Here is a 22,177-nt window from a genome sequence, read left to right as displayed (position 1 = left end):
ACAGCTACGCATAAGTCCCTGAGGGAAACAATGCAAGCAGGGCAAGTTAATCAAGAGCAAGAAATGGAGAGTGGTCAATATCAACACTTGTTATAGGACAGAAAGAAGAAATACTTGTTAGAACCTGTTTATCATTTTTATTTTTGAGCCACTGACTTTGCATATATTTAGTTCCAACACCTTGTAGGCTGGGTGATGTTGGGAGAGATGTAGCAAGGCCCCAGGAAGTGTTGGAGGGAGCGCCACAGTAGGTGGGGGAAAGGGCCACGGTAATGTATCAGGAGGTGGAGGGAGCACTGCAGTAATGTATCACAAGGTGAGGAGAATTATTTTTCACTGAGCTATAAATTTGTTTCAGTCTTCCCACTCCAAAGAGCCTTTCCTAAAAGTAAGAGCAGAATTGTGCACAACCAGCAAAAGGTGCTTACGTTCAAATACTCAAATATGTGTTGCAGCTTCTCGTTCTCTCTTTTTTAATTTTCCTGTTAATTCTAAGGAAAAGGTGTTTGTTAGTTAAGAAGAAAGCTCCAGATAATTGAAACCAAATCCCTTGGCTTGGGAGCTCATTGAAGAATACAAACGTAAAACTGGACATATACTTCACTTCTCACTACCAAAGATATATTTGAGCCGAAGTACATTTTGTAACATCAACAATCGTTCTCCATCACACTCTGTGCTACTATAGCAATAATTCCTGGATGTAATCTTTCTACTTAACTATATTTAGAGGGCTTGAAATGATGAACTCAGCTTCTATTCAGAGCTTTACAACTCCCAGATAGGACTGGCAGTGCAGAGACCGCTCTCTGCTCAGAGCACTGGGAGTCTATTACACCCAAAGTGAGCAATATTCCCCTCTAGGAACACAAGAGTTACACTTCCACAGAAACCGTATGGGCTAAATTCTGCTATTGGATGAACACACTTCACTATCCATTTAAAGAAATGGGAGTTACACAAAAGTGTACCTGAGGCCTTGGCTACACTGGCAATTCACAGCGCTGCACTTGCTGCGCTCAGGGGTGTGAAAAAACACCCCCCCTGAGCGCAGGTCTGTAAAGTGCCAGTATAATCAGCGCCTGCAGCGCTGCAAGCTATTCCCCTCGGAGAGGTGGAGTACTTGCAGCGCTGCGAGAGAGCTCTCGCAGTGCTGGTGGTGTGACTACACTCGCGCTTCACAGCGCTGCCACGGCAGCGCTGTGAATCCGCGAGTGTAGCCAAGGTCTGAGGGTAGAATATAGCCCTAGATATGTGAAACACATATGAATATGTCTTTGCAAAGACTGGTCAAAAGGATTCAGTGATGTTGTGGACATCTTTTTATTAGGATAGTTTGCCTTGGACTTGTTTGACACCTAATTTCAAAAAATACCCGGATCCCTTTGTTTCTGTGTTTACAGAATGCTAATTCAGATTGGGCAGGAGTTTGTTTGTTTGTTTGTTTGTTTGTTTGTTTGTTTTAAATGGACTACCTCCTCATGGGCTGATTCCTTTTGTTTTATATGTAACCCTGGAGTAAGAATTTTAGTTTGTTGGTTTAAGAGGGGCAGCCAATCTCCCTTCCACTGGAACCATTTGAATTCTCCTCATGCCTTTGCTCTCTATCAGAGCAATCTCCTAAATTAGTTCCAGTATGTTGACATTCCTTCCATCTGGTGTCTTTCCATTCCGCGGTATTTTTATTACTCTCCTAACAGCCGCAGACAGAAGTACCTTTCCTCTGCTACAAAGTGTTCTTTTATTAAAGGTCAGCCAAATCAAAAGAACAGGCAAGTTTATCTTTAATTTTAGGCACACGGGCTGGAATAACCTTTTCATTCAATAAAATCATTTAAAGCCCAATTAGCACACTCATGTTATAAAGGACAAATTATTCCTCAGAAAGACACTTGAATAATGGGAAATAACTTCTTCCTAAGGATTATAGCCTAACATATCTCATCAGTTCATGACTCTTTGGAAAAACAATGTGTAGCTCTTTGTTCTAAAGCCCCAAATCAGTATCTTCAAGATGTTATTTACTAGTTTATTGTTATATAATTTTTAAAAATAAAGTACATCGTGGGCTTGAGTAGCCTTCCTCTTTCAGGGTCCAATTCAGCAAAGAATTTATGCACATGTTTAACTTTAAACATAAGCTTAATTACCATTGAAGTCAATGGGATTTAAAGCATATGCTTTAAAGTTAAGCATGTTCTAAACTGCTTTCCTAAATCACAGCTGCATACAGTGGAAATGCAATGCATTTCTTCTTAAATTAAAGGAATGTAGTTAAGATCCTGTGATAATCGTTTTAAATCAGTCTGTGGGTTAAAAATTAATCCCCACTGAGTGGATTAAATCAAAATGAGAACCATACTCCTTGCTGATATCCATTTTCTGTATACATGGATGAGGAAACATAGAATTTGATGTTTCACCATTTAAAAAGAAGCTGAGAAAAATGTGAGAATCACTAAATCAGCCATAACGTTTAATCTCTCTGTTACACTATTTTATCCCAATTTTGCCCGAGTAAAGAACAGACTTGCTAATTACATTTTTAAATTATGATTACTTTGTAACCTCAGACAAGCAAGCTTATGCCATGAGGTGGCAGTTAGAAATTGTTTTTATTTTTTAAACATAATGTAGCTTGAGATTATGTCAGAATGTGATTTGAAATTGCCAGTGTTCTCAGGAACCTGAGGGTTCATCTCACAAGTGGTGTTGTTTAGGTGTTAAACCATACTGAATGCAAGGAAATTCATGTGGGTGGAGTATGATAACCTAGGAGTTAAGTTTGTTTATACTTGTTTCATTACTAATCACTAGACTATAGAAAAATTGCTTTATATTCTTGGATGTTATCAAAAGAAAACAATGGAAATAATATACTTGAAGGTCAAAAAGCTATATAAATAGAGGAAGCCAATTAGCAATGTGGTTAAATGGTGTCACCATTGAAATACTTTCCCTTGGTTAAATTAAAAAAAAAAATCTCAGTTTTCTAGTTTTTATCATTCATGTTAAGCACCCAATCCCGCATGTGCTTCACACTACAGGACACCTATTGACTTTACTGAGTTCTCCACACAGAGGCTCACATGATCAGGCATTCGGGTCCATTTTGAGTCTGTCTGTAAAAATGCAGGGTGGAATTGACTGACAATGACTGAAAAGTAACCCATCATTTTCTGTTACTGTTGCAGAAGCACAATACGAAATGTTAGATTTAACATGTATTTGTAAATAAAACAACTATTATAACTAGGCAAAATACACCGTCTTTGTAAATATATGTTGGATTTAAAAGGTTTTACATTGAAGTTAAAAGGTTTAAAAGAACTAAACTAATTTCCTGATTAGCAAAGGTAGGAAACTTAATTCAAGTCAGTTTACATTTGTAATTTACACTTTGTGGAGATGTGTGAAGAATCTTTTTATTCTCTTTTTTATTAATCAATAAAATGCAATTGCAAAGACCTAAGGAAATCTGTTTTTTAAGGAAAATGCAATTTTAGTACTGTGATGTTTTAAAGGAGCTTGACCCTTCAAGGTGCTGAGTGCCTTGGCTCCAACCCAGCAAAGCACTTAATACATGTTTTACTTTATGTACAGGAGTAATAATGCTATTGACTTCAATAGGCTTTGTATTGGGCTCATAATATTATATTTCAATAGGGAAAATCTTTATTAAATCATTTCCACAGTGTTTGCAAACAATGTGTTTACTTTTCTTAAAGTAACTTGTCCTTTCCATAAATGGAGGAACTTCTCTGTTTGTATTTACTGAAACCTGGGACAACACCCGGGACACGCAATGTAAACTCTTACACAAACACTGTACTTCACCACATAGAGACCCATGGGCCTGATCCCGTGCATCCATGTGTATAACTTTACACCCATGAACAGTTTTACACATGTGTAAGTGTTTACAGGATTGGGCCCTATACGCTCCCCATGTTTTAACTTTTATAAAGTAAAGTATTGCCAGATGGGATGTTTTTTGCAGTCAGGCTACCCAGGGAATAATATGTTTACTCTCGAAGGCTTTAGCTACCAAGTCCGGGAGTTTGCAAGGCGGGGGGGGAAGAAGGGGGAGGGCTTTGCTTTCTGAGTTAAAATTTATGCCCTGAAATCAGAACACTTCTGGCAAAGTCAGCTTCATCTATTCAGTCCTTTTCAAGGAATTTAAAGTCACTCGAAAGAACACTTCCCTTCCAGCTGCACTCTAAAGATTGCCAATTACAGTCTTGCTTGAGAGGATGGAATTTCTTCTGACTCAGAACTGGAGGTCTACCTCTTGCAAATAGTGCATGAGATAAATTCATTTTGATTTGGGTACAAAAAGTATTATTAAACCAGAAAGCCTGTTTATATGCATTTGGATTTGCTTAGCATTAAAAACCAATGGCTTACGTTTACACTGAGTTGACAAATTCAGAGGTTAATCACCTTTAGCCAACAAGGTCAAGAGGATACCAAAACATAGATCCCATTTCAGGAAAACACGTGTTTGTAAGTACAATTCAAATATCTTTTAAAGATCTTCCAGACAGAGAGAGCAGTACTCATTCTAGCCAGACTCAGTGCAGTCCTGCACCTCTGCTTATGGATTTTAGGGAGTTTGATGGCAGTTCAAATCTCTTCTTGAATACCCACAGCAAAAGATAAATTATAAATAGACAACAGAGAACTAAAAATAATCTTTATATATAACAATATAACTATAATCATGTTTATGGCTCATTCATGAAGATGGCTTTGTAATCTAGGCTCTGATGCAGCAAGCTACAGTACCTGCCTAATCTCAAACATGGAAGTAGTCCCATTAACTTCTTTGGAACTACCTCTTATTCTTAAAGTGAGGCACATGAAGAGCTATCTTTCTGAATTGGGATCCTAATAATTCTGCAGTATGTAACTATTCCCCTGGTGAATATGGCTCTGTCTCAGCTGGTTTGCCCTGCACTTCAATACCCATGGTATGATGTTGGCTGTTGGAGAATATTTCTTTTGGCCTCCTGGAGTTGGTGAAGCTACAGCTCCCATGTCTCTGTTCCCAGTGCTACATGATTGATTTTATAATGGATAGGATCACACTGTCCATCTGAATTCCCATTGCCCATCTCCACAGGCCATGACTGAAATACCGAGGATCATGCCAGACTGCTCTAGCTTCTAGATAATTATTTTGTTTCAATAACAGAGTAGCTATTTCACCAGGGATAGAAGCAAACAGTAATGTAATGAACACCCTGAAAACCTCTAAAGACCAGAGGAAAGCTGTCTCCAGCTTCCGTGTAGAAAAGCATCACTCATGCTTAAGGAATCACAACAGAATAAACAGCACGGGATCTCACTGAAGGTAACACTGTCATGTGCCATATGCACTTTCACTGGGGAGGAAGGGGTGAAAAACCCTGAACTAAAAACCTGTCTTGGTTCTGCTGCGGGAAGGGATCATCTTCAGCTAGAGTCAAGGAACTGAGGGTTGTGGGGGAAGGTTTTGCTTCAAGGTAACTTTAAGTTATTTTCTACTTTTCTTAAATCTTTCTAACTCTTTAAAATATTTTAACTCAGTAAAATTATTTAAAGCAGAGCAGGGGACATAAGAAGGCCACTTGGTCAAAGCACTGTAGCATACCTAATTTTTTTTAGTTCCAGTGCACACTGGAAATAACTTTTGCTCCATTTGCAACCCACATGCTGACACAGCATCCCTCCCCTTTTCTGTTCCCAGACCCTGTTATGCGTTTATTCCATAAAAAGACAGATGAATTCATCTCCTTTCAAGTAAAAGAACATGCTTTTGAATAACTCAATATGTGATATTGTAACATTATTCCAAGCCAGACCTTGTTTTAATCAGTCAGATCAACTCTCAGAATGGAGTTGCCATATACCTATCATCACCTAGCGTGTACAGTGGGTGTGTAGAGTTAATACTTAGGGCCAAATTCAGGTGCCTCTTCCCAATATAAGCATGTGAGAAAAGAAGAGTGACTAACTGGGGCAAAGCTCCCTCAACACCTTTGGAGTTTGCACTCTACAGGTCCTCTGTGGCTCCATTCCTACTCAGGACCAGAGAGCATGTACACTTCCTAACCTGTTCAGGTCTGGCCAGGACGTCACAGCCTAAGGACGGAAGAAGGAGGAGCTTCCACTAGAGGCCACTATTCTATTTTAAAAAAGGCTCCCCAGAGTCAGTAGCAGCCCTGGAGCCAGGAACTATCAGCTGGAGAAAGCGACTAGCCCCACTGCCATATGCTGCAGGGAAGGGCGCAAGGGAGCAGGAATGCAGAGCACAAGGGAAGGAGTTGGGACTGGACTGGGAGACAGGAGTGATGAGCTAGTGACTGGGTTGGGAGCAAGGGTTGAGAAGTCAGTGGGAAGCTGAACCTTGGATTCAGGGAGAAACGGGGCCTGGGAAGACAGCCAGCAAGAGGGGCTGGCAGCAATGAAGGAAACAGGGTGTAGGGAGACTGAGCCTGACCAGGTGGGCTCCAGGGAAGTTAAAGCAATGAACTATGTGGGGAATGTTTGGGGGTTTCAAAGAGTTTAAGACCAGAAGGGATGATCAGATCATCTAGTTTGACTTCCCTATGTGGTTGAGGGGCATGAACTGAAATTGATTTTATATTGGTGGAGGGAGGAAATGAATTGGAATGGGAGGGGGGAAATGAAATTGATTTTCTGGTTTGGGACAGGGAGGATTGGATGGTTTGTGTGACAGCTCTCCTCACACTCAGACAGAAGCATTTCAGCCACACATTAACAACTTCCCCCATGCAAGGAATTCCTGTGGTTGCTAGAGAGGTGGTGTACATTTGCGAAGTAGAGTATGATTTGAAGGGGAATTGGTGCACAAAACTGTCTCTCTACTAAGAGATGGTATAAGACCTAATCTAAAAGCATATGAAAACTAGGTCTGAGAAAACAAATAGTACAGATGGTGAAAAGAATCACAGTCACTAACCTTCAAATATAGTGATGATATGAGGATGGCTGAGGGATGACATGATTTCAATCTCCCGTCTGATGTGAACCATATCTTGTTCATCCTTAATTTTGTCCTTACGAATGGATTTTATTGCAACCTATAAATTCAGGAAATCAAGCATTACTCTTAGAACTGAACAGATGCAAATAATCTATTAGGAGAGTTCAGAAAATAAATACAGATGTCAGATGCTGGCAGAATGTGGAATGACCAAAACAAAGTTTTAAAATACATACCCCATGCCCCCTCCACTTCATTACAACACTGCACATACACTCTCATTACCGTAGTAAATCACATTAAGTTTTGAGACTTTTATTTGTACGGCCTTATCCTTCAAAAAAAGGATGGGTGTTTTCAAAAGGACTCAGCGTTGGCCTAAATCTGAGGTCAATGGTAAAGCCCCCCATTGATTTCAATGAGAACCGCATTTGGCCAGAGTTGATTGTTTTTGACAATCTCGCACAAAAGCTTTAGCCCATTCCCATTAGAAATCCTATTAGTTTTTCAGAGAAAGATGCTGAAATTTTAGGGTACTGATAACAAAATATATTGGGCCAAGCTAACACAATGAGCATGATATTAATACAACTTATTACATGATGAGCTACAATACAAGTCCTAAGTCCTGAGCAGGCCTAAGTAAAAAATAAAGAAATCCTTAATATTTGCAGCCACTACCTTGAAAATTGCTCTTGTATAAATCCTGTACTTTCATGTCCTATACAGCACTTATGCAATCACTCCAAAACCATATCCTTCCTGCATCCTTCCTCAATCAGCCACCTTTCACAAGCACATCGTGTGACTGGGTATCTTTCCAAAAAGCAGGGTGGGAACAGAGGAAGTGATAGGCAAACTTGCAGCACAATTTCAGATTCAAAAAGCCCTTGCAAGTGTGTGAGTTGCCTGTGAAAGAGAGGATTTATATGAGCAAGCTCATAAATAATTGCTGAGGTCAGATCATGCTACAAAAGAAAAGCATAAATCAACAATGGGAAGACCCTGATAGGGGGAATGTGCAATTTGAATTATAGCAAATGGCAACACTGACTTTATGATCACAGATCCTTGTGTCCTGGTTTTAAAAAAAAAGCCATTTGGGGTAAGTAATAAATTACCAGCTAGTTTAAAATCAAACATTAGCCTTTTGTCTAACATCATCATCCTCCAGTGCTCCTCCAATGACCTTGTTCCTACTACGGAGACCACCCTTTTGTGGGTGAATAACACTTTTGTTATTCCACAAGCTTATTATAACATGGAACTTTCCTGAGAAAACATTTTGTCTTGTGAAAAAGTATTTGGGTTTACAGTGCTCCAGTCTATTGTGAAACACTGTTTGCGTGCATCAATAATTGGAAATGGCATTATTGGTGCCTTTTTAATTATTATAATGTATAGCATCAAGGACATTGGCAGGAAAGGGAAAAATATAAAAGAATATTAACATGAACTGTGCTTAAATGGGAACTACGGAGTCCCCAAATTGGGAAGGCATCCCTATTCGGCAAAAACTTAAGCACATGCTTAACTTTAAGCATGAACCTAACTCCCTCTGAAGTCAATAGGACTTAAACTCATGCTTAACTTTAAGCATGTGCTTAAATGCTATCCTGATACAAGGCCTGAGTGAACAACAGAACACAGCAGGCAGTAAAGGATGACTGAAGTCATATATCTAAAAGCTAAACAATTCTTTTCTGCTTCTTGGCCCAAACATTTGGGATAGAAGTTTAAAAAGTAACAGTGCAAAGCAATGTTTTCATATAGGATTCACACCTTTCTAGTAAAGGTAACAAGAAGAAGTCCTCATCAGAGGAATTCTAAGCAGAGGGATAAAGTCTGCTAGTGTTAGCTGCAACACATGATTTTTCTCTCTTTCCATTTTTCTGCACTTGGATAGGCTGTAAGTGCATACCTTGTTTACAAGGAGGATGTGGGTGGCTCTTGGAGCAGCACATGCATTCCTGAAAGTAAATTTAGACATGGGTAAAAACATGCCTTTTATTATAAGACAGCCTTGCACTTGGCTCTCAAGAAGAATTTAAGAAGGATTTTATTGTCAAGCATATAACAGGTAGCAAATTCTTCACCATCCGGGGTCTGGAAAGGAATAATGGCATCCAGGAGAGCATGACAGCCTGCCAGCATCCTAACTCTATACTTGACAAACAGGAAAATTAGCTCTCATAAGTAGTTTCTATTTTAAACATGGAAGTATATGCTTTTTATATGAAAAATACATAACAGTGATTCACATAGAATCATAGGACTGGAAGGGACCTCGAGAGGTCATCTAGTCCAGTCCCCTGCATTCATGGCAGGACTAAGGGTATGTTTTCACTACCGGCTGGATCAGCGGGCAGCGATTGAGCCAGTGGGGATTGATTTATCATGTCTAGTCTAGACACGATAAATCGATCCCCGAGTGCTTTCCCGTCGATTCCTGTACTCCAGCTCGGCGAGAGGCGCAGACAGAGTCGATGGGGGAGCGGCAGCAGTCAACTCACCGTAGTGAAGACACCGCGGTAAGTAGATCTAAGTATGTAGACTTCAACTACGTTATTCACGTAGCTGAAGTTGAGTAACTTAGATCGATCCCTCCCCAGTGTAGACCAAGCCTAAGTATTATGGTTGCATATAGACATTAAAATGTATCTTTGAACTTGCCTTGGAATACAGTCTTTGAACTTGCCTTGGAGATGTGTTGCCTGTGGCTAAATTTTTCATAAGCACCTAAGTGACTTAGAAGCCTAAATCCAATTTCCAAAGGAGTCTTAGGCACGTAGAAGCCTGTCTCGTTGAATATCACTTTCTTTCTTTCCTAAGTGCTTGTCACTTTTGAAAATGGGAATGGATAGACTCAACATCACAAAGACTAGCAATCGTGTCGGCAATCTCATCTTAAAGACCAAGTATTGACTGGGCCTGGATACTGATCTTTCCCCCACAGAGGCGGTACCCAAGTCTAGACTGCACACTTCAGACTTACAGTGTTCAGAAGCTTATATTGGAATCCATGGTGTTGCTTTTTTGTGGATAGAGGAAACTTCACTCTCCAAAGCTGTCACTTTCACCAGTACCAAATTCACACAGATAGGGTCAGATTGTCAGCTGGTATGAACTGGCACAGTTCCATTGACTTGAAAGAATCAACACAGATGAGGATCTGGCCCAACATCTTTCAGTTCTATTGTTTTTGAAGTATTTTATTGAAACATGTTCAATGGTTTCTCTTAAGTGCCATGAGGGCATTTTAGGAAATTATTGTACATGTCACTGTTTTGGTCTCCGTGAACAAAACAAGATCTCTATCTGCTTGTTATAGTATCAAAATGTAAAACAAGTCTCTTCTAAGCACTCTAAATGCTGCTAATGGATTTCTGTTTGACATTTATTTTATACAAAAATACGTTCAGGAAAAAAGCAGCCTTTCTAAAATGTGTTTACTCTTTTAGCACTAGAGGTATTGAAGGCTTCATTTATCAGAATCTTAATTATGAGACTGATGCCAGAGACTGTACATGAGGAACCTGAACAATTTAGACCTAAGAAGTTATCTTAATTGAAAAATACATTTTAAAAAGCACTAAATTTGTTCATCCTGCAGGTGCCCTTCTTTGAAAGCAACAGATCTGTTCTGTTCATCATCACAACATATTAAGTGTCAAAGTACATGAAATTTGGTAAGATAAAATACAATATGCATTTTATGCCAACCTTATCAACAGCTCATGACAACCCAGTTCCAGATCTGACTGCAGAGGAAGTGTGATTAGCCCTTATGGTAATCCCAGAAAACAGTACATGATTCTTACCGCACTTTCTCTTTGTGTTTTGCTGATTTTAAAACACCTCTAGCTTTATATCTCAGAATATGAAATTATGGTATTTTTGGTAACTTTACTAGCAGAGCAGTTTAGTTTTTCCCAGCCTCCTGAACTGATGAGATGTGTCGGGTAACTAAGAACCCTAGTTGTAGACAGAATAACATACCTGGTTCATAATAGAGAGATATAAAGTCTTTCATTCCTGTGTTACAGGTTCAAGATCAATAGAGACAAAGGCCCTGAACTTGCAAACACTTAAGCATATGGTATGGGCTATCCCTAAGGGAGTGCGGGGTCTGGGGCAGAAGTGACGAATCTGTCACTTCCGGGACCGACTGCACCAGCCCATGGGGCTCCCCCAAACCATGGGGCCAGAGCAGTCGCCCCCAATTCGCCATACCCAAGCGCCGGCTCTGCATATGGTTAACTTGATGCACGTGGAACTACTCACATGTGCAAAGTTAAGCCATGTGCATTTTCAGAACTGGGTCCAAAAGTAGTTGCCACAAGATGGCTTCTTTGGGGACCACAATAGGATTTGAGGACCACAATAGTTCATTTCCTCGAGGACAGGTGTCCATTGCACATGTGCACACAAAAGGATCACAAGTAGCACTAACTAGAATCTTTGTCAGTCACATACTGAGGCCAAGGATTATATGGGCATAGAATGTGAACTTCCCTTTCAGCCCTACAATTGGTCAGGATTGAGTTCATTCGTGGAGAGGAGCTGGGAAAATCTCCACTCCCCTCTTCCGAGGATAGCCAGAAGTAAACAGAGTAAATCCTGCACTCTTCAGAAACACAAAGTAATAACAGAGACAAAAACATCTAACCAACAGTGAACCTTTTTTCAGGGAAGTAGCTAACTCCGGTCTTAAGAGTTAATAATTTGCCCACTCTCTGCTGATCTACTGACAGGAAAAGAAAATGTACCTAAAAGTATAACTTTAAAGTAGAAACTTCTGCACTGTGGAGGTCTAAAGTAGAAACTTCTGCACTGTGGAGGTCACCCACTTTGACTCAGTTCAGTGATGTGCAATGTTAAGAGTTAAGCAGCGTGGGTGAGGTGCATTTGGAAATGAAGCTTTCAATTAAAAAACCCCACAACACCACACTTTACTGTTTAAACATTTTGGGTTATATTGTCACTAACCCTCACATGGCCCTGCAGGGCAATATGGTCTCCTCAACAGTCTGGTGCAATTGTGCCACCGGTGATCACATCATGACACTGGGTCCTGTCACCCATTGTTCCCTCTCCAATAAACACACAGGCAAAGATGGGGCAAAGCCGTGGAGGCACTCCTCCATGCAATGGCTAGCAGAGTTGGATGGGCATGAAGTACGGGGAAGTAAGTTAGTCCCTTTGCAGGGCTACAATAAATTACCTGTCTGACTTTGCTGGAAAGAGGATTTATACTCGCTCTCTGGGCCTGCCTGGGGGATGGTGGAGAATTTCCCAAGTATGTTTCATACTTATTTGGCTTTTGTTTGTTGCAAATACTTTGTATCAAGTTATATTTCATAGATGGTTCGTGACAGTTACAAAGGTTTCTGTACGTTCAGTGCTATCTTCATGAGAAATGTTTCACTTCTTCCAGACTTCTGGGCAAAGCAAAATGGTTGGAATTTTCCATAAAGATACAGTAAAAGCGTTGTGCACAGCAAAATATGACATATTATAAACACTTGGTAAAGTGTACAAGTAGGTAGTAGGTGTCCACCTCCTGGGCACTCATTCAGTTCCCAGTAGATATGTATGTTTGTGGGACCAATCTGGCCATCAGCTTATTGGCAGGTGAGGGTGGAGATTAAGCCGTACAGACTTAATCTTGAACAATAAAGCAATATTTTCATGAAAGAATAAAACAGTTCCTTTTGTCTGTTTCTAACTGATTTTTAAAGACAATGTGCCAAATTCTGACTCATTTCCCCCGGGATTGCACGAATGTAAACAAAGACACAATTTGCTCTATGGCATAGATTTATAGATTTTTAAGGCCAGAAGGAGCCATTATGATTATCTAGCCAGTCCTCCTGCATAACAGGCCATAGAACCTCCCCCAGTAATTTCTGTATACAATATGTTCAGTTTGGCTGAAAGTTTTCTTATCTTCTATTCTGTAGAATATTTTTGTGTTTGAAAAATAAACAAAGAAAGATCCATCTGTGTGCTCACAAGCTGTTCCATTTCACTGTGGAGGCTGGGAATTTTAAGCTGATTCAACCTTAGACGTACCAGTTAGGCTGTGGAGCAAATTCCAATTTGTTACTGCAACAGCATTCTAAGAGTGCAGGGAAAATGACATCAGGAGAGAATGCAGTCCCCTGAGGGAGGAAGACCAACTACTGTCACTAGGAAATATGTTAAAAATGCAGCTTAAAAAAGTGATTTAAAGCAGAATAGGGTTTGCTTCTTTTTTTGGGTCTGTGTGTGGAGGGGTGGGGGGTGTTTTAAAGCATACACAGGCCACCACTTCCTCAAATCTTTGACTAGAGGGGATCATCACTGTGTGATGGGAAGTAGTCAGGTCCAGCCAGGTCTGTGGTTCTGTTTCCCCTCCTCTGGACTTCATGGAAGATGTAGGTCAAGAGCCAGTGCTGACTGCCAGATGCTGGGACTGGATGACAGGGGATGGATCACTTGATGATTGCCCTGTTCTGTTCACTCCCTTGGAAGCCCCTGGCATTAGCCACTGTCAGATGACAGGATACTGGGCTAGTTTACTCTTGGGGGAATTCTGTTCTACTGTGTGTGCTATGCATATTTTTATTTTTTTGCATAGAAAAAAGCTTCTGTTGAAATGTTGCTGCAGTTCTGCCTTTTTTCCACCAGAGGGCACTGTGGTGATAGAACACAGCAGCAGCTTCCAGCCAGCTAGGGAAGAGAAAAAGTCTGCCCTATTTGCAGCTCCTGTCAGGCCAGGTCAGGAGACAGGGGCTATGGGGAGACAGACAGCCTGGGACTGCTGGGGGGGGGTCAGACAGGGACTCATAAGGGCTAGTAGGGGAGGACAGACTGGGACAGGAGCTGAAAGGGAGTGAAGGCACAGAGCCACTGGGGGAGGGAGGTGCAGGGCCACATGGTGATTGGGGAAAAGGGTGCAGAACTACATAGGGACAGAAGGTGTCTGAGTGGTGGCACAGAAACACATGGGGACGGGGGAAGGGGTACAGGGACACATAGGGACAGGGCAGTGGCTGGGTGGGGGCACAGAGGCACATGGGGGATGAGGAGGGGGCACAGGGACACATGGGGGTGGGGTGGCTGAATGGGAGCACAAAGACACATGGGGACTGGGGGAGGGGTGCAGGGCCACATGGGGATGGGGGGAGTAGGTATCTGAGTGGGGGTGGAGGGCACATGGGGACAGGGGTGCAAGGACAGATGGGGGTGCAGGGACACATGGGGACAGGGGTGAAGAAGAAGTGCCTGACTGAATGGGAGAGGCTAGGGATCAGCCAGGGTCTGCATGGGGGAAGCTCCCTAACAATCCCTCCCTGCCCCGCCCCAAACTTATTCCATACTTTTTCCACCCATACCCAACAGCCCTCCAAGTTCACACCTAGGCTCCTTCCCAGCAATTTACTTCCCTCTCCCTGGGCTCCTCTGTTACCCCTGACTCCCCCAAGCCTTTGCACTGCTTCTGAGGGGCGTGGGAAATACGGTTCTGTATTGTAGTTTAAATGTATTCTTACTCAGAGTTCTGTATTAATATGCCTATTAAGGAATCTATTTGTCAAAAAACATTTCCTGAATCTTTTTTGTTGTCTGTATTGTTATAGACATACTTGCAGACAGGTATTTTGAAATAAATGACCAAAAATAGTTGAAACTGGTGTTGAAATAATTGAAATTATATTGTGTTATTTTGACAAAGAAAATATGCAGAATTTTGCAGAATCTGAAAATATTGTGTGCATAATTTTTAATTTTTTGTTGCAGAATTTTTAACTTTTTGGCACAGAATCCTTCCAGGAGTACTAGGTTGGACCACTGGTCTGACCCAGTATGGCTGTTCTTGTGTTCTATGTGTGGAGTTATAGATTGGGTGGACCAAATGCAAGGAGTGGCAGGATGAGGTAGACCAGGAGTAGAGCCAGTGTTTGTTGGAGGGGGAGGGAGCAGGAGACATGTTCCTCCCTCAGTCCTATGGAGCATAGCCAGAAAAAATAATAAAGGTTGGGACTGTATTATATTTTTCATGGAGCCTCCCCTCCTTCCCCGGGCAGTCACGGGGCAGCTGCAGTCGATTGGGGTGGAAGGGGCCCTTGCAAGTGTGATTCCATTGGAGTTGCTCTGCCAGGGTCCAGGGAGGCACCAGGGATCAGAGCTAGGTAAAGGGCTCTTTTAGATCTGCTAGGTTTGGGGGCAGATCCCATGGGTTATTCCATGGGGAAGGTGAACAATCAGGAAAGAACTCCACAAGGGCATCCTTGTGGAGATTTCCTCTCCTAGAGCCCCCTCCTGTGTGTCTTTCCATACTCCTGGGCCATACTCCTGCTCTTAGCCGGAGATGGAGAAGTACAGCTCTCTTAGCAATCTGATTTCAAGCTATATTCAATATAAACGGAAAACTGTTTACAAGAGGCTTCTGCAGAGACATAGAAAACATTTCATGTGCTGAGTGGAAAGTCAAATAAAAAGGCATTATATGAGTTGCTGTAAAATTAGTGCCTGGCCTTGTACGTTGGACTAATACATCTCAGAGTGTTCTCCTTTTGCAGGGCAGAGAGAGTGAGGTCATCACAATACCATCATCTTGGAGAATGTTACTTTTCAGATCCTGCAAGCTAAATCATCTCCATGGAGATACTGCCTGGGAGACAATCATGCGGCAAATTCCTAATTAATTATTTATAAACTACCCAACTCTATTGTTTAGTAGATTGGCAAACTGTGTCATAATCAGGGAAGTTGCTTAAATGCTTTCCTCTAAGCAAGCAATGGTGCAATCTGTACCCAATGGAACCCTGCTGATTTAAACCTCAGGGATTTTGCTTTTTTTTTTTTTATTTGCGTGTTTGTTCATGTCATTACATGGATGTTTCCAAAGACGAATACTGCTGTTTGAGAGCCAGCAGCTGCATCAACAAGCACATGGCAAGCATGCACGTGCCAACCAAAGGTTATGTAGGCACCTTTGATTTCTCTCTCTTAAAAGGCGAGGTAACTTTTACAGCAAACTCATTCAGTATGGTAAAAACAGAACATCTGTAACCATCTGCTTCAATCTTTTACATCCCAATGTGTCATATAAAAAAGATTCTATTTTCCAAATCTGAAGCTGATTTACTGCTACCATATCTCTGCCTGTCGAGAAACTCTCTCCTGCTCAGGCACTGGAAGTCCTGGGTCTAGATGATAAATGTCAAATCAAAATTTGGTTTGCATAAGATGAGACATTGTGTGCCTGTGCCTTTAGAGAGAGCCAGGATACTTTTATCTGTGTTTTACTTCTTCGTTTCCAATTTTGTTGGCTGTAAATGCCATTATCATATCATGAGTGGTGACTCAGCAATAGAAGAGGAGTTAGTGATTCAGAAATATTAGGTTGATTTTCATTGCCTTTAGCATGCCTCCTTTATTCACAGACTCAGAAAACTGCCTGTGTAACCAGGTATGAGCACTAGAAGCAATCAGAACAAGAGATTTATGCTGTACATATACAAAGTGGGTGACAGGAGGCATATTGTGCAACACCCTTCCTCCCCTTCTGCCCTCATCCTTGTCCATGGTATATGTTAACAGGATTTATGTGCGTATTTCCTGAGTAATGCCCTGCTGGAAAATTTACATCCCTTCATTGTTTGGTACCTGTTGTCCTCAGTCTGCTGTGTAAATGCAGCTTGGCATATTTTTACTGTGCATCCTCTAATAAAATTCTCTGGGCAGACCCATTCTTTTGGCATTCGGAAGGAGCTCAGCCTTGTCTTTTCATTATTTCCAACTGGAAATGACAGCTCTGCATCAACCATTTCAAGATTGATTTACCCTCAGAAATAAAAGGCAATTCATCTGGTCTGGCATAAATCTTCTTCCCAACAGGACTTAAAATATGGGTTAGCAATTTGGTTACTCATGTTCCATCTCTGTGCAGTGGATCTTGGAAAGGGGCAACTGGAGGGCTCAGGCAATGAGCAATAAAACCTTCTATTTCTAGATTATTGCTTGTTCAAATCCAGCCTAAATCAGTTACCATCTGATAGCTCTTAAATTTGGTAGTCTCAATCCAGTTGCCACAGAAGCTTTCACATCCCAAAACCAACATATAAATTGATGGACCTTACAACTCTAAAGAAAGCCACCTTCCCCATTTAAATATGGCAATAATACAATTCCATATTGCAGTAGTTATGTTCAAAAGAAGAATAAATAGATCATAAACATTCTTAGGACTTAAGTGTTATCCAATTTTTCAAACACTGGATCAACATTAATCCATCCTCTTGATATCCACCCACGTTATATCAGTTATAATATACCACTGCAGTTCCAGAAACACTCCACTCTGGCACAATCAACAGTGAAGCAAGTTTACCATGGTATCTACAGAATACACAGTTCCAGTCATTTTCCTTTTTTCCCTTGAACTCTGTAATGTCCATCCCACCTCATTCACAAAGACTCCATCTCCCCAGGAAGGAGTGGTGGAGAGCAATGATAGTTCAGGAACTAGGGAAGAAGATTGCTGTTACTTTCTCGAAGTGGAATTGCGTGGGGAGCTACTGAAGAGTACAGATCCACAGGTCCATAATTGGAATTAAAATAAAAACTGTCTTACAACCTTAACTACACAGTCACTCTTCCTTAAGAAATGTTAACCAATACTGAATGCCATTTTCATTGAAAGGATAAAAACTGCATTTATATTAACTTCTAGTGAAGTTGCCAAGCAGATGTTTATTTTTGGCTTCCACATTTACTAAAGCCAAATGCAACAAGGAATTGGGATTCCACAATGTCTAACTGCTTTCCTTCCAGGTTACAATTTTGTTTGAACCAAAAAAAAAGCTGACTTTACTTATAAGCAGGAAAAAAACCTAGTAGCATCTGTTTCAATGTCTGTTTATATCATAGTTTGAATAAGGTTACAATTGTGAAATCTTTGTTACTGATCAGCTTCCAAACACAGCACAGCACCATCCAGAACATGTGCAAGGGAGGAAAACTTACTGCAAGTGTCTCATGTGCCAGTCCTTTAAGGTCTGCGAGTCCACGTGCAGAATGTTTATTACTAATTTAAAATACTGGCAAATCAGGGAAAAGGGGAGTGAAATAATTCACAAGTCCCATGATTACTGTGCTTGGTTTTGCATGGTTACTAAAGATTCCTCCTCCAAATCCTGGAAGACAGTTTTCAAAATTAATTTTGCGGCTTGATTTCTCAGCTGCCATAGCCAATGATACAATGAAAAATGCCAAACTGAAGCAGTAGAAAGGATCTTTAGTGATTCAGTAGGCAACATCTTCATTGTGAATCGGTCTTGAAACATAGTGTTACAGGGCACACTGCCTTTGGAGGTGCTGATTTGGGATGAAATGTAAAAGCAAGATGCTGGTCACTTGTGGTCATCTAAAAAATCCCTTACACTTTTCTCAATCATAAGGGTCCTAGCCTTGGTGTTGTGACAAAACTCCAGTTTGAATATATTCTCCTTGTCTAATATTCCCCCCTCCCCAAATTTAAACTGGTAAATATTATTCACATCCTCTTAGAAACTTGCATCCTGTTGTTGTGTGTGTTAAACAGTTGCAACAATGTACTTCATCAGTTAGAAAAGTTTGTAACATATTGGCATATGTTTAGGTGAAAGGTGATATGAACAAGTCATGGGGACCCACGCTCTGGGAGAGATGAGTGAGAATGGAGAGAGATTTGTGGATTTGTGTGCACTTAACAACCTGGTCATACGAGGTAGCATCTTTCCTCACAAGCGGATCCACAAGAGTACCTGGGTATCGCCAGCAGGCACGATAGAAAACCAGATCGATCATATCTGTATTAGTAAGAAGTTCAGAAGATCTTTGCAGGACGTTAGAGTTAGAAGAGGAGCAGACGTAGCGTCCGACCATCACTTAGCGGTGGCCAGATTGAAGCTGAAGAAGAACTGGATAGACGCGTCAGATAGAAGAGCGAAGTACAACGTCAGCCTTTTGAAGGACCATAACATCAAGGAAGATTTTGGACTGACGCTGAAGAATAAGTTTTCAGTACTACAGGATCGGTCTGAGGAAGAGGAAGACAGTGTATCTAACAGATGGCAGAAAGTGAGAGAGACACTTAGGTCAGCATGCCAGGAAGTGCTTGGAATCAAGAAATACCAGCAGAAAGAGTGGATCACAGCTGAGACCTTGACTAAGATAGAAGATAGAAAGAAGAAGAAGGCAGTAGTTAATAACAGCAGGACTAGTGCAGCAAAGGCTAAAGCGCAAGAAGAGTATGCTGAAGCCCATAAAGTAGTGAAGAGGAATATTAGGAAGGATAAGAGAGATTATGTGGATGGACTGGCAGCAGAAGCGGAACAGGCAGCATACAATGGTAATATGAAACAGCTGTATGACATCACAAAGCGACTGTCTGGAAAGTTCAGCAAGCCAGAACGTCCTGTCAAAGACAAGCAGGGAAAGTCTATAACAGAAATAGAACAACAGATGAATAGATGGGCGGAGCACTTTGAGGAACTCCTAAATAGATCAGCTCCACTAAATCCACCAGACATTGACCCAGCCAACGAAGACCTTCCAATCAATTGTGATAGACCTACCAGAGATGAGATCAGAAAAGCCATCACTATGATGAAGAACAGGAAGGCGGCTGGACCTGACAATATTCCAGCAGAGGCCCTGAAAGTAGATCTGGATGCTTCAGTGGAAATGCTGTACCCCCTTTTTGAGAAGATATGGGAAGAAGAAGTGATTCCGGCAGACTGGAAAGAGGGATACCTTATTAAAATCCCCAAGAAAGGAGACCTCAGCAATTGTGCCAACTACAGAGGAATTACACTTCTGTCGGTGCCAGGGAAGGTCTTCAACCGAGTTCTCTTAGAGAGAATAAAGGATGCCGTCGATCCACAGCTACGAGATGAGCAGGCAGATTTCCGGCAAAATAGATCATGCACGGACCAGATAGCAACGCTCCGCATCATAGTCGAGCAGTCTATGGAATGGAACTCCTCGTTGTACATCAACTTTGTTGACTATGAGAAAGCATTCGATAGCGTGGATCGAGAGACTCTCTGGAAGCTCCTTCGGCACTATGGCATCCCAGCAAAGGCGGTTAACTTGATTAAGAACTTATATGACGGCATACACTGTAGAGTGATCCATGGAGGGCAGCTTACAAACAGCTTCCAGGTGCAAACCGGAGTCGGACAAGGATGTTTTGTTGTCACCATTTCTCTTTCTCCTTGTCATTGATTGGATTATGAAGACATCCACTTATGGGCACAGGAACGGAATCCAGTGGACGTTGTGGACCCAGCTTGATGACCTGGACTTTGCCGACAACCTTGCACTCTTTTCGCATAGCAAACAGCAGATGCAAGAGAAGACCAATGTAGTGGCAGCCACGTCATCACAGGTTGGCCTCAACATCCACAAGGACAAGACCAAGATCCTCAAGATTAACTCCATCAGTAATGACCCAGTCACACTGAATGGAAGCCCTCTGGAAGAAGTGCAGTCCTTCACCTACCTAGGCAGCATCATCGACCAACAGGGTGGCACAAATGCAGACATCAAAGCAAGGATCGGTAAGGCAAGAGCAGCTTTCTTACAGCTCAAGAACATCTGGAGCTCCAGAGAGCTGTCTTTGGCAACAAAGATTAGACTGTTCAAGTCCAATGTGAAATCAGTCTTATTGTATGGAGCTGAAACCTGGAGGACAACTAAAACAACCACCAGGAAGATCCAGACCTTCATAAATAGTTGCCTTAGAAGGATTCTCCAGATCCGCTGGCCAGACACCATCAGCAACATCTACGGAGAGGACCCGTCAACTTCCAGCAGAGGAAGAAATTAGAAGGAGAAGGTGGGGCTGGATAGGACACACGCTACACAAGTAGCCAACCAACATCACTAGACAGGCATTGCGGTGGAACCCCCAAGGCAAGCGGAAAAAAGGCCATCCAAGAAACACCTGGTGACGCGACCTTCAGGCTGATAGCATAAAAATGGGCTATACTTGGAACCAACTAGAGCAAATGGCCCAGGATAGAGGACTCTGGAGATCTGTGTTTGGCGGCTCATACCCCGATTGGGGTGACGGGCGTGAATGAGTGAGTGAGTGAGGTGAAAGACGCTAGATAAATGACACACATAAAACAAGAGAAAGGTTTTGGATGATTTTAAAACTCTTTCTTACAATTAACTAGAATTTTCCAAGGACCTACTTGCAGGTACATTTTCCTTTCAAACATAAGGTCCAGTTGATGATGATATGGATTGACAAGTTTAACACTGCCTACATTAAGGGAACTCTTCACCCTATTTTCTCTCTCTACTGTATATTGCCACTAAGATAATTAAACTGATCTTAATAATAAGGCCCATTACATGGGCACGTGCATGCTAATAAAAATACTTGGCTTTCTCTGACAGAGCTCTAACAAAGGAGTAATCTGCAAAGCATTCTCTCAAAATAAAGACAGTAGGGGAGAAGCACTGCATGCTTCTCTAAACAATCAAAATCTAGCTCCCATTGAAGCAGTAGGAGTTTTGCCCTTGACTTCAATGGGAGCAGGACCAACCCACTCCCTGAAGACACTACTGAGGGAAGAGGTCTGCCATCCTCCCCTCAGTATGTCACAGAGAGGGGGAAATGTCTATTGGCCACACCCCTAATGCACTAAAGATGGCCTGCAGCAGCCTAAGGTTTGCCATAAGGCCCCACAGCAGGTAGAGTGGTGTGAGAAGATAATGGACCAAAGGCCTGTCATGGGGTGTATAGACCCCATGCTGGCTTGGCAACCAATGAGTTAATGCAGGAACTACCAGCCAACACTGATTGGCAGCCTCACAGCAGCTGGGAGAATAAAAGAGCTGAGAAGCACAGGGGTGAGGTGGCTGCCAGAGGAAGAAGCAGACGAGAGAAAGTAGGTCCTGCCAGCAAGCTGGTGAGAAGCTGTCCCAGAAGGGCAACACCCCAGAGAAGGGATGACCAGCACCACAGGCTGCAGAAACCAATAGAACTAAGGGAGGTAGGATGGAGCTCAGGGTACAGCAGAAGAATTGTTGAGGGTTGATTCTGCCTGCCAGGGTTGAGGGCCCTGAGCTGGAACCACAATTGATGGGTGGGCTTGGGTTCTCCAACCTATCCCTTAACAGAAACTAAAGAACCAAAGGGGG

General features: G+C 41.9%; 1 protein-coding gene across 1 annotated transcript in view; it reads right to left on the bottom strand.

Annotated features, from left to right (window-relative positions):
* NUAK1 (NUAK family kinase 1) overlaps positions 1-22,177 on the bottom strand; it is a 60,798-nt gene that overhangs the window by 22,200 nt on the left and 16,421 nt on the right. Inside the window, exon 2 of the mRNA XM_054032899.1 lies at positions 6,968-7,088. Coding sequence (XP_053888874.1) covers positions 6,968-7,088 — 121 coding nt within the window. The remainder of the gene's footprint in view (positions 1-6,967; positions 7,089-22,177) is intronic.

Source organism: Malaclemys terrapin, chromosome 1 (genome assembly GCF_027887155.1).
Source record: "Malaclemys terrapin pileata isolate rMalTer1 chromosome 1, rMalTer1.hap1, whole genome shotgun sequence".
Classification (NCBI taxonomy): Eukaryota; Metazoa; Chordata; order Testudines; family Emydidae; genus Malaclemys; species Malaclemys terrapin.
Note: the sequence above shows the minus strand (reverse complement) of the source record. Positions and strands in the feature narration are given on the sequence as shown.